This window comes from Camponotus vicinus, unplaced genomic scaffold, assembly GCF_025532165.1.
Source record: "Camponotus vicinus isolate PSW18456_S1 unplaced genomic scaffold, iyCamVici1.0 SCAF_1, whole genome shotgun sequence".
NCBI classification, from domain to species: domain Eukaryota; kingdom Metazoa; phylum Arthropoda; class Insecta; order Hymenoptera; family Formicidae; genus Camponotus; species Camponotus vicinus.
Genome location: NW_028141945.1, coordinates 8,501,172 through 8,512,323, shown reverse-complemented (window position 1 = coordinate 8,512,323; position 11,152 = coordinate 8,501,172). Strand labels below are relative to the sequence as shown.

General features: G+C 27.2%; 1 protein-coding gene across 2 annotated transcripts; it reads left to right on the top strand.

The window, feature by feature from the left end:
- Nucleotides 1-274: 274 nt before the first annotated feature.
- Nucleotides 275-7,230, top strand: LOC145972148 (uncharacterized). 2 transcript variants are annotated; one of them, XM_083100483.1, is made up of 11 exons: nucleotides 275-400; nucleotides 3,242-3,581; nucleotides 4,375-4,502; nucleotides 4,603-4,752; nucleotides 5,094-5,366; nucleotides 5,455-5,609; nucleotides 5,737-5,993; nucleotides 6,132-6,316; nucleotides 6,389-6,551; nucleotides 6,621-6,754; nucleotides 6,880-7,230. In XM_083100483.1, exons 2-11 carry the CDS (start codon nucleotides 3,560-3,562, stop codon nucleotides 7,213-7,215), a joined length of 1,803 nt encoding a protein of 600 aa, XP_082956609.1. In that variant the 5' UTR covers nucleotides 275-400; nucleotides 3,242-3,559; the 3' UTR covers nucleotides 7,216-7,230. The 2 variants fall into 2 exon arrangements, with proteins under 2 accessions (XP_082956609.1, XP_082956600.1); XM_083100474.1 differs by having other exon boundaries at nucleotides 276-400; nucleotides 3,242-3,598.
- Nucleotides 7,231-11,152: the final 3,922 nt, after the last annotated feature.

Sequence of the window (11,152 nt, the reverse complement as noted above, 5' to 3'; positions counted from 1 at the left end):
CCGAAAACGTTGGAATGTATGGGATTGTAAAATATGAAGAGGGTCTTTTCTCAGGGTGGTCCTCGTCGGACTCCAAGCCTGTCCGATTCAAGGCCAATAGCAACTTCAGACGCTCTCGTATTACATGGAAAATATAAAATAGAAGATAGCCATTGTCCAAGAGGACGCCGACTATCAGCTCAAAGTTGCTTCTAATTATTAATTTAAGCAAAAAAGCTTATTCACGTGTAATATCTTTCGGTACTTATTTTATTATTTTTACTCGATTTGTTAGATCTGCTGAGACATCGCATAGCATAACTATAGTATATTTAATTGACTGTTGGAAGCAGAGCGCTTACTAGATCTCCGCGGGATGCAATTTAGCGTCACTTACGCGTCGAGAACAAATTCGTTTAATGTAACGCGTCACTATCTGTAATATATATAATCCCCAAAAACTTACCTTTTTAAAAAAAGGTAAAAAAAGGGCGCCAAGTTCATGCACTAATTGTATCCAACTGTCATATTGTCTACAAATGTAGTGATATAAAAACATTGCGCCAACTAAGAATAAAAATTTGTACAAGATAAATAGAAGTAGAAGGAAGAAAACTTGTACAAGTTAAATAGAAATATCTTAATTGAAAACATTGTTATACAAAATAGTTGTTTTAATTTTCAAAAATAATAATATTAAAAAGTTAAAAATTTATTTAATAATTGAAAACTGAAAATTAATATAAAACAAAAAAGTAAAAAAATTTTAATTAAAAAAACTTGGCGCTGCCAATTTTACTAATATATTGTTCAGCTTAAAAGTCTAAATTTTCAAATGTAAATCAATATAAATTAATTAAAGAAATTAAGTCATTAAATTTAAATGTTAGACTAATAATTGGAATATGTTCCAATCTTTTAGATTTCCATACTATATAAAGTTGATGAAATAGAAAAAACATAAGCTTGAATAATTCTCATAGAAAATTCTAAAGTAAAAAGTATAATTTGTGAAAATAATATAAGAGAATTATAATAATTAAATTATTAATTGAAGATCCAGAAGATCTTAAGAGAGTTAATAACAAATGTCCAGCAATTATATTTGCTGTTAAATATATATTTAATTGAAATATATGCCAATTTTATTGGCAGCGCCAAGTTTTTTTAATTAAAATTTTTTTTACTTTTTTGTTTTATATTAATTTTCAGTTTTCAATTATTAAATAAATTTTTAACTTTTTAATATTATTATTTTTGAAAATTAAAACAACTATTTTGTATAACAATGTTTTCAATTAAAATATTTCTATTTAACTTGTACAAGTTTTCTTCCTTGTACTTCTATTTATCTTGTACAAATTTTTATTCTTAGTTGGCGCATTTTTTTTATATCACTACTTTTGTAGACAATATGACAGTTGGATACAATTAGTGCATGAACTTGGCGCCCTTTTTTTACCTTTTTTAAAAAGGTAAATTTTTGGGGATTATATCACTTCTTTTTTTAGTCTAATTTGTATGCTAAGAGATATTATATTAAAGAAAAAAAAAAAAAATATATATATATATATATATATATATATATATATATATATATATATATATATATATATATATACACACACACACACACATATATATATATATATATATATATATATATATATAATTATATTATATATATTTATATTTGGCTTGTAAAATAGATATATTTATTTACCTTGCGCTCCAATTATCATACCTTACTGGCTCTTGCGAATTTTTAATTAATAATTTTATTATTTATTATTTAACTTGCACTTTATTATTTATCACTACTCAAAATGCGGTTAATGATACATGTCACTAATGACACATATGACACATGTCATTAATATCGCAAATATCGCAAAGTGTCATTAGCGCAATCTTCCGTCGAGAGTAGGAAATGTACGTTTTCTCTTTCTATGTGTTGTGTACATGTGCGTTGATGACGATGATGATAAAGACGTTTCTTAATTGAAAATTTTCATATTTCGACTTTGCGTTACACTGAAAAAATTATTTTTTTGACTGCCACCAAAATATTTAGTACACACATTTTGGTTGACGGTATAAAATATTTTACTTATACTAACCATATTTATCATAGAGAAAACAAAATTCAAAAATTCATTAAAATTAGCGCAACCAAATTATTTGCTTAATTTCTTTAGTTTTTTTTTACAGGCAAATTATCATCTTTACAAGACTTTATTATTAAGTAATATTTAAAAAATTATTATTAAGTACATTTATCTTAAAAAGAAGTGTTTAATAAAAATTTATAATTATATATATACATATAGTGTTAAAAAAGTCTGGACACGGTCGAATATCTCGATAAGGAAGAGTTTTACTAGAAAGTGTTTCAGACAAAAGTTGTATGGCTTCGAGGGGGACATAACATGATACCATTAGTTTTACCCTAAAGAGTCACGTGAAGGTCACCTCCAACTTTTTAAATGGGACACCCTATATACTTTTACATATTTTTGTAGCTCATCTCAAGAGCTTTCCAAAACACTATAATTAAGTTAGTTTTCGTTAAGTACTTTCCGAGTTATGAGACTTGAAATCATTTCTTAATTTTACATAAACCGTAAAATATTTTGTAAAATATTCATTTTTCGATTATCTTACCTTAATACTTTTATGTACAAAATAATGAGAGGAATCAATTGGTGTAAAGAAAATACATAGTTATTTTTAAGAAAAAATATGTAATTGTTAATTGCAAATTACATATTTTTTCTTCGAAACAACTATGTTTTTTCTTTACACCAATTGATTCCTCTCATTATTTTGTACATAAAAGTATTAAGATAAGATAATCGAAAAATGAATATTTTACTAGATATTTTATTGTTTTATGTAAAATTAAGAAATGATTTCAACCTCATAACTCGGAAAGTACTTAATGAAAAATAACATAATTATAGTGTTTTGAAAAGCTCTTGAGATGAGCTACAAAAATGTGTAAAAGTATATAGGGTGTCCCATTTAAAAAGTTGGAGGTGACCTTCACGTAACCTGCAGGTGACTCTTTAGGGTCAAACTAATGACACCATCTTATGTCCCCCTCGAAGCCATACAACTTTTGTCTGAAACACTTTCTAGTAAAACTCTTCCTTATCGAGATATTCGACCGTGTCCAGACTTTTTTAACACCCAATATATATATATAATATAAATATTATTTTTGTGAAATCTGACGGTTATTTTTTCGTCGCACTTTTAGCGGCAGATAGTATTTCATGATGAGGCGGGAGGCGGAAGGGACCAAGCGAGTGCGCGCCTTTGTACGCGCCTTAATACATACGCACTTCGAGTTGCGCGTGATCATACCGGTAAAAAGATCTTGTCAGTACAAGTCGATACGCAGTACGCAGCGTTTGGCAAGATCCAGTTCAAGATCCTAGTAGAAGTTTTTTCTTGTGTCTTGTGGAGTTTAGTTTTACTAAAATTAGTGTCTTGTGGAGTTTAGTTTTGCTAAATTGTGTTAAAATCATGAAACGGGATATTAATGACGATCAAGAATTTATTAAAACGACATTAAATGACTGGAAATTATCAAAATGGTATGATCGATTTATTGGTAAGTACTTATTAAATACGCACATATAATTATATGTTGAATTTTATCATTTTTATCAGATGTAACAATAATTAACATATCGATATCTTGCTTTAGACTATATATATTTAGCATGTTAACATCTTGTTTCATTAAAGTATAAAGTATATGTACATTAGAATACGCATTTTTTAGTCTGTTTTTTAGTTCTGTTGCCGGGTGTTTGTTAAACTTGCGAGAGTGAAATAATTGATTTATGATGAAAGTGTCTTTAACCTATAATACACAAATTGTTGCATTGTTGATTAAGGCTACAGTCAAGCGTGCGCTACGAATAGTGAATCTAGAATGGATACGCTGGCAGCAACAAATTATTTTACATAGAGTATAGTTCGACGTTCGGCCCCTCGATCCTCGACTGTTCCACAGGAACGCCGAGCTATACTCTCTATGCGAGATAATTTGCTGCTGCCAGCGTATCCATTCTGGCATCACTGTTCGTAGTGCACGTTGACCGTAACCTAAAACAAGGACGGACTCGTCGCAACATTCGACTGTTTATACTCTCACGATCTTATTGTTAGTCGGCGATAAAAAAAAGTGCGCATTCCACTTATTCCAGTGTAATAAATAATTCAGTATATTTCGTCGATTTAGAACACATTTTTGAGAGATTTAGTGTATTTATTGACCGATACGGTTTAAATAATTGTAAATGAAAACAAGGCTAGATTTAAGTTTAATCGTTAAACAATATTAATTTTCTTTAATTCTTTTATTCGTATCTCATGTTTTAGAGGAAGACATTGATAAAGAAGCTTTTCTGAATATAAGTGAAATTGAAATAGCACGAATAATAACTACGATTGGAGGGATTCGCTGTTTTCTTGAGAAAAGAAGATTATTGATAGACAGTATAAAATTGGTAAGATAAAAATTTTTATGCTTTTCGAAATATTAAAAAACAGTAAAGAATGAATTAAATTGTAAATGTTTGGAAAAATTAATATCTGATACCTTTATAGGAAAAATTACTAAAAGTATCAAATGACGACAATGATGATAATCAATTGATACAGTTACAATGTCAAAATAATGAAAAAGAGCCTCAAGAATCAAATAAACAAAAAGAAGCAAGATTTTCTAAATTATCCTGTAGTGATGCACAACCTTCGGTATGTTTAATAAAATATTTCTTTTCTTAAAAATTTGAATAACTAATAAAAATAAAGCAATAAATATTATAAAACAATAAAATATATAAAATATATAAAAAATATATAAATAATATATAAAATATATAAAAAATATGTAATATATAAAATATATAAAATTATAAAATATATATATAAAATATTTAAAATAGTTATATATAAAAATATAAATAGTTATGTATAAAAATATATAAAAAATATATGTATATAAATATAAAATCGAGTTGTAAACAATAAATGTAAAATATAATTACTTAATTGAAAGAAATATATTTATTAATGCTTTTGTTTTGTTTTTTTAGACATCGTGTGCACAAAGAAATCCCTTGAAAGATAAAACAACACAAATATTAAATACAACTTCAATTGATGACTTTCATAGTGAACATTATAACACTGGGAATATATTAAACGATTCATCAGATGAATGTACGAGTACCGAAGAAGATAATAAAAATTCAGCACTAAAGGAATGTGATAATATTAAGGAAAGTGGGTCAGAAAAAAGTAATAACAATCAGAACAAATTTAACATTTCATACACCTTAAATCATTCTACATCAATTCAAAATGCGGTAATGTTTTCATGCAAAATACAATTTTATAAATATTTTATTAATTTTATAAATATTTTACAAATATTTTTTTTTATCATTTTAATAGGATTTGAGAAAACTATTACTAAGTTTTATAGATGGACAAATTATTATAAAATTTTATGAAAAGCATAATATACTCGATGAAACCAAACGTAGGAAGTTGACCGAACTTCTTGTTACTCAATTTATGTTTGCAAAATCTGTGGACGGGACAGAAATGTAATTGCTAAATATACATATATATGTATAAAATATTTATTCTATATTTATATTATTAATATATATATATATATATATATATATATATATATATATATATCATATAAATGTATTCTAATGTTCGTAGAGTTCGTTTGTTGAATGCTGATTTTGACATTGTATCGAAAAAGATCCAGAATTTGTTTCCAAATGAGCAACAGGCATTTTATTATGTTCCACCAAAATCTGAAGGACCTTCCCAAAAAATATCAAAAGGAAAATTACCGGATTTTTATCGAAATAAACTTGATGAATGTCGACAAATTGGACTTATAGAAAGAAAACGAAAGAGAACTAGTGAAAACATTAATAATTCAGATATTGAACTAAGCATTAATTCTGAAGGTAATAATAGAATATATGTAGTTAGTTCTGTAAGTTGTATTTTTTTAGATACGTTACAAATTTAATTAATATTACGATATATCTTGTAAAAGATTTTTAAGTTTAAAACTAAATTATTAAATTAAAATATAAATATAGCTAAACGTGTTTGCGAAACACATCTGCAATGGTTGCGGTATAATACAGCACCTTGGTCGTCTGTAAAAAAACATTGGAATGGATCTCGTGAACTGAGACATCAAAGTTTTATAAAACAAAAAGGAAATGTTTATGACATTTTTAACGAATACCCAGTGCTTAAACAAGAATTCGGTTACATGCTTGTATGTAATGAAAAATTTATTTTTACAATTTCTTTTTAAAAATTTGTATTATATATGTAGTTTTTTTTTCAGTTGGATGCTGATTATAATGCTTTAATTAATGAAAAATCTAATATTTACAACGAATGGCCCGAACTATCTAAAAAATTAGAAACATTACTAGAAAATCGAATCGTAAAAGATAAAACTTTTGCGAAGCAACTTGAAGAGATCCAATTATATGAAAAAGGAGATGGTAATAAAATTTTTAGTATATAATTAAAAAAAAATTAATTTATTGTAATTATTTAATTATGTTGAACAGAATGCAGAGATGCTGCATTGATTTCTTTAATATCGGTATTATGTCCTTCCAATGTGCGATTAAAGATACCAGGAGGAAAGATATGGCGACCCACTATAGCAGAATCAATGGATGCTTTTATTTGTCATATTAAAGTGAGAAATTTATTTAATCGACATTTTGTTATCAGATTCTAATGAAATCGATTAAATTTCATCTTTATATAAGATAATGTAAATACTAATTAAAAATTAATAATAAGAAGAATTTAAATTTATAGGTTCCAGGGGAATTGGAAAGAATAAAACGTCGAAGACAAGAGAGAGCCATTAAACAGAAAGAAACTCTACAGCCATATATAATTGCAATAGGCTCACAATTAACTGCAATTGAGACATTTTATATCATCATTGATGATATAATGTATAAAATGGAAAATGTGTTAAAAGCTGTTGATATCCTGTACAAGATTTTTCAAGTTCTTAATGTCAAATATCCATCCGCCTGTGAACAAGTTTGGCTTTTTATACAAAAATATATTTATGGGCGAACAACAGAATGGGATAAGTATGACAAATCTGTCATGAATTTAATCGATCTTTTGAAAAGATTTTAAAGGCAAAATATAAAATATGATATCAATTTAGATTGAGAATTTGATTTATCATTTATTACATTAAAAGAAAGAAATTGTCGTTAATATAAAATTTTGATATTTATGCATTCATTAATTGATTTAATAATTGATTGATTTAATAATTGATTGATGTTAACTGTTCAATTTATAATTTAGTTTAACACAATTTAAGATAATTGTCATTGTGTTAAATTCTATATTAGGGATGCTAAGTTTATCGGTATTTATCGATACTATCGACAAGCACTAACAGCACAACAGTCGATAGTTGTCGATAAGGAAAATAATTTATCCATAACTATCGATAGTTTTCATGTAGGATTTCTGAACACGGCCTTTGACGATAACATTGTGTAAAAAACCACGACTCGATGCCATTGTATATCGAGATGTAGTAATGCGTTTCAAATATTATTGTCTTTCGCTTTTGTTGTCTTTCGCTACTGTCGTCTTTTGCTCTTATCGTCTTACTATTTATTATAATTAGTAGACAACGGATATATACTAAACATATAATATAAATATATAATATATATAAACCACCTGCAATCTAGAGAACCTAAAATTAAAAAAAATAAACAAACAATTAATAAAATTATCGATATTTGTCGACAGTATCGACAAGGATTTTGAAAACTATCGATAGTATCAACAAGCAAATTGTTTCGATATTTAACATCCCTATTCTATATATTTTATTACGTTATAATTCTATATATTATATTACGTATAGTAGTTTGACTGTTTCCAAAAATATATAGTATAGTTTGAAATGTCGTTAAGCGTTAAATGTAGTTATAAAAGTTTAAAAGTAATATTGATATGTATATGTGTGAATTGCTTTCACGCTATTTAAAATCTTATTTTCTATTTTAATAAGTTGTTTTTTAGACGTAAAAATAAATCTTGCGTTTGTGATTCTATCATTCATGATGTTCCGTTGCTATTTATGTGAGAGAGGATTCAAAAATATTGATCTGTTTATTCGTCATTTTTCTGTAATTCACAAATTTGAAACATGTATCAATCGTTTCACATGTATGCAAAATGACTGTTACCGCATTTTTCAAAATATTAATGTTTTTAAAAATCATTTGATTATTGATCATTCAGAAGATAATCAAAGATCTTTAAATGTATTAAGAATTTCTGCTGTTGATATATCAGCCCCAAGTGATAATAGTAACAGGGATTTTGATCTTACTTCCGACTCATTTGAAAGTGAACAAGAATTTATTAATGATTTTGACAATACTGAACAGAATCTTATTGACTTAAAAAAACAATTACAACATGAAGCTGCAAAGTTTGTATCTAGTTTTTATAATGAATTGTCAATGAATAGAACGCATGTGCAAACGATTGTTGATTCTACACGTATATTTGTCAACAAAATAATATTTTCATATCTGAAGCCAAATGTTCTAAATTTTACCAAAAATGTCGATGCAATCCAGTATAATATTGAGCAAGTCTTCAACTTATTTGAAAATCCATTCGATTCACTTGATTCAGAATTCAAACGGTTTAAATACTTAAAAGAACGAGGTACTTTAATAGAACCAGAATCGTACGTAATTGGACAACAAACTATTGGTAAAAAAATTGAATCAAATTATGTAATTGTACCCACTAATGTGACCGGTCAATATGTATCTATACAATCAGTTATACAAAAATTATTTGCTCTACCTGATTTCTTACAACAAATTTTAAACTATATGCAAAGTTTATCATTAGAATCGAATGGAATTTCAAATATAATTCAGGCTGAATTATTCAAAAAATTACAACAAAAGTATCCAAACAGAATAATTATTCCTCTTATATTTTATTATGATGAATTTGAAGTGAATGATCCACTTGGCTCAAAAACTGGCACTCAAAAAATTGGTGCTGTATATTATTCTTTACCATGTATACCTCCAAATGCTCAATCTCATCTTGTTAATATACAGGTTGCATTATTATTTAATAGTAATCATCGAAAAGATTTTGGCAATAGAAACGTCTTTTTACCACTCATTAAAGAATTAAAATTTCTACATACGCATCCAGTTTACAGGACGAATGACAATATTGATATTTATGTAAATTGTCTCTTATTTGTAGCAGATAATCTTGGTCGTCATGAAATAGGTGGTTTTGTTCAGTCTTTTTCAGCCAATAATCCATGTTCAGTATGTAAAATATCTCGTAACGAATTACTGAGTGCAACTTATGAAAAACCCGAACTTTTACGTAATATGGAAAATTACAAACTTGATGTTGAAAAAAATGATGTTAGTACATCTGGAATACACGAAGAATGTGTATTTAACGAAATAGAAGATTTTCATATTTTGGAGAACAGTGCCCTTGATATCATGCATGATATTTATGAAGGAGTTTGCGAATACGATTTGTCTCAAATTTTATTACACTACATTGTAAATTTAAAGTATTTTACACTTCAAGATCTAAATGATCGTATCGGAGCTTTTGACTTTGGCGTAAGTGAATTGAGCAATCGAATTCCTTTTTTGAAGAGAGAAAAATTAAATAATTATCGTTTAGGTTTTTCTGCATCTCAGGTAATACGTTTTATGAAATATTTTGGCCTTATTATTGGCGATCTTGTGCCTCCAGATGATTCTCATTGGGAACTGTATCTTACTCTTAGAGCGATAATTGATATTTTAAACGCTAGATCATTTTTATTGCAAGAAGTTGAATATTTGCAATGTTTGGTAACGGAACATCATGAAATTTATATTAGATTATTTGGAAACACTTTAAAAACAAAACATCATAATATGTTGCATTACACACGACTTATGCTTCGTGTAGGACCTCTAGTGAATCTTTGGTGTATGCGTTTCGAAGCAAAACACAAAGAGTCTAAGATAGAATCACATATAATTACTAGTAGAAAAAACTTACCACTTACTCTTGCTTTGAAACATTTATTAAAACTGAATGATAGATTACTTAATGAAATTTCATTATCTGATGAAATGTTACTCGGACCAAGTATTTTAACAGATGCTATATATTTTTATCCTCATTTTAATTTATTTAAAGAATATTTACCAGAAACTTACACAATTGTGTCATGGATTAAAATTCAAAGCATTTTATTTAAGCCAAAATTTGTGTTAACCTTAAGTGTAAAAGATTTATTACCTGTTTTTGGGATGATACATTTTATTTGTTTAAATAATGTAAAAAAACCGTTTTTTATTTTACAAATTTTAGAAACAGTTAGTTTTTCGAGGCATTTATATGCCTATCGCGTTTCATTTTCAACAAAATGGAAAATTTTTGAATGTAATAATATTAAGTCAATTATTAACTATAATGGTGTTACTTCTTTAGTAAAATCGGCTGATGCCGATTATTTTGTAATAATGCAAGAATAAAATTCTACCAAAAATATGGTTGTTATTATTATATTTTTATTTAAGATAAGAAAAATATTTTAGTTGTAAGAACTAAATACAAGGAACCAAATTTTTTAGTTGGAACAATAAAATATTTGGTTGATCATATATTAACCAAATTATTTGGAACGGTTGATTATGTCAACAAAATTGTTTTTTCAGTGTATGATATCTCCGTTTATAGATCACGCAGCACAAAAATAAAGATACTTTCTTTATACAATTCAAACCCGCTCTATCGATTAAGGCTAGTAAGAATTCGATCCGTTCAGCCGTTATTGAAATCCGATAATCTGAGTTACTCTCAACTGTCCGACTCGCGTATAGATACACGGAGTGCCGCGCTAATGCTTCGCATGAACTTGGCGCGAGACACTACCGTGTCTCTTGATTGTTAACATCGCGCTGAAGAAGGATCAAAAGATGATCCGAAACGTTCGCTTTTTGTTATTATAATGTGTTTTTTAATAAATTAATATAGAAAAAAAAAGAAG

What these genes read in the sequence shown, in the direction of transcription:
- LOC145972148 (XM_083100474.1), top strand. Translation starts at nt 3,511, where the DNA reads ATGAAACGGGATATTAATGACGATCAAGAATTTATTAAAACGACATTA. An exon ending in TGATAGACAGTATAAAATTG is followed by an intron (nt 4,503 to 4,602) that starts GTAAGATAAAAA and finishes ATACCTTTATAG; the next exon opens with GAAAAATTACTAAAAGTATC. An exon ending in AAGAATTCGGTTACATGCTT is followed by an intron (nt 6,317 to 6,388) that starts GTATGTAATGAA and finishes TTTTTTTTTCAG; the next exon opens with TTGGATGCTGATTATAATGC.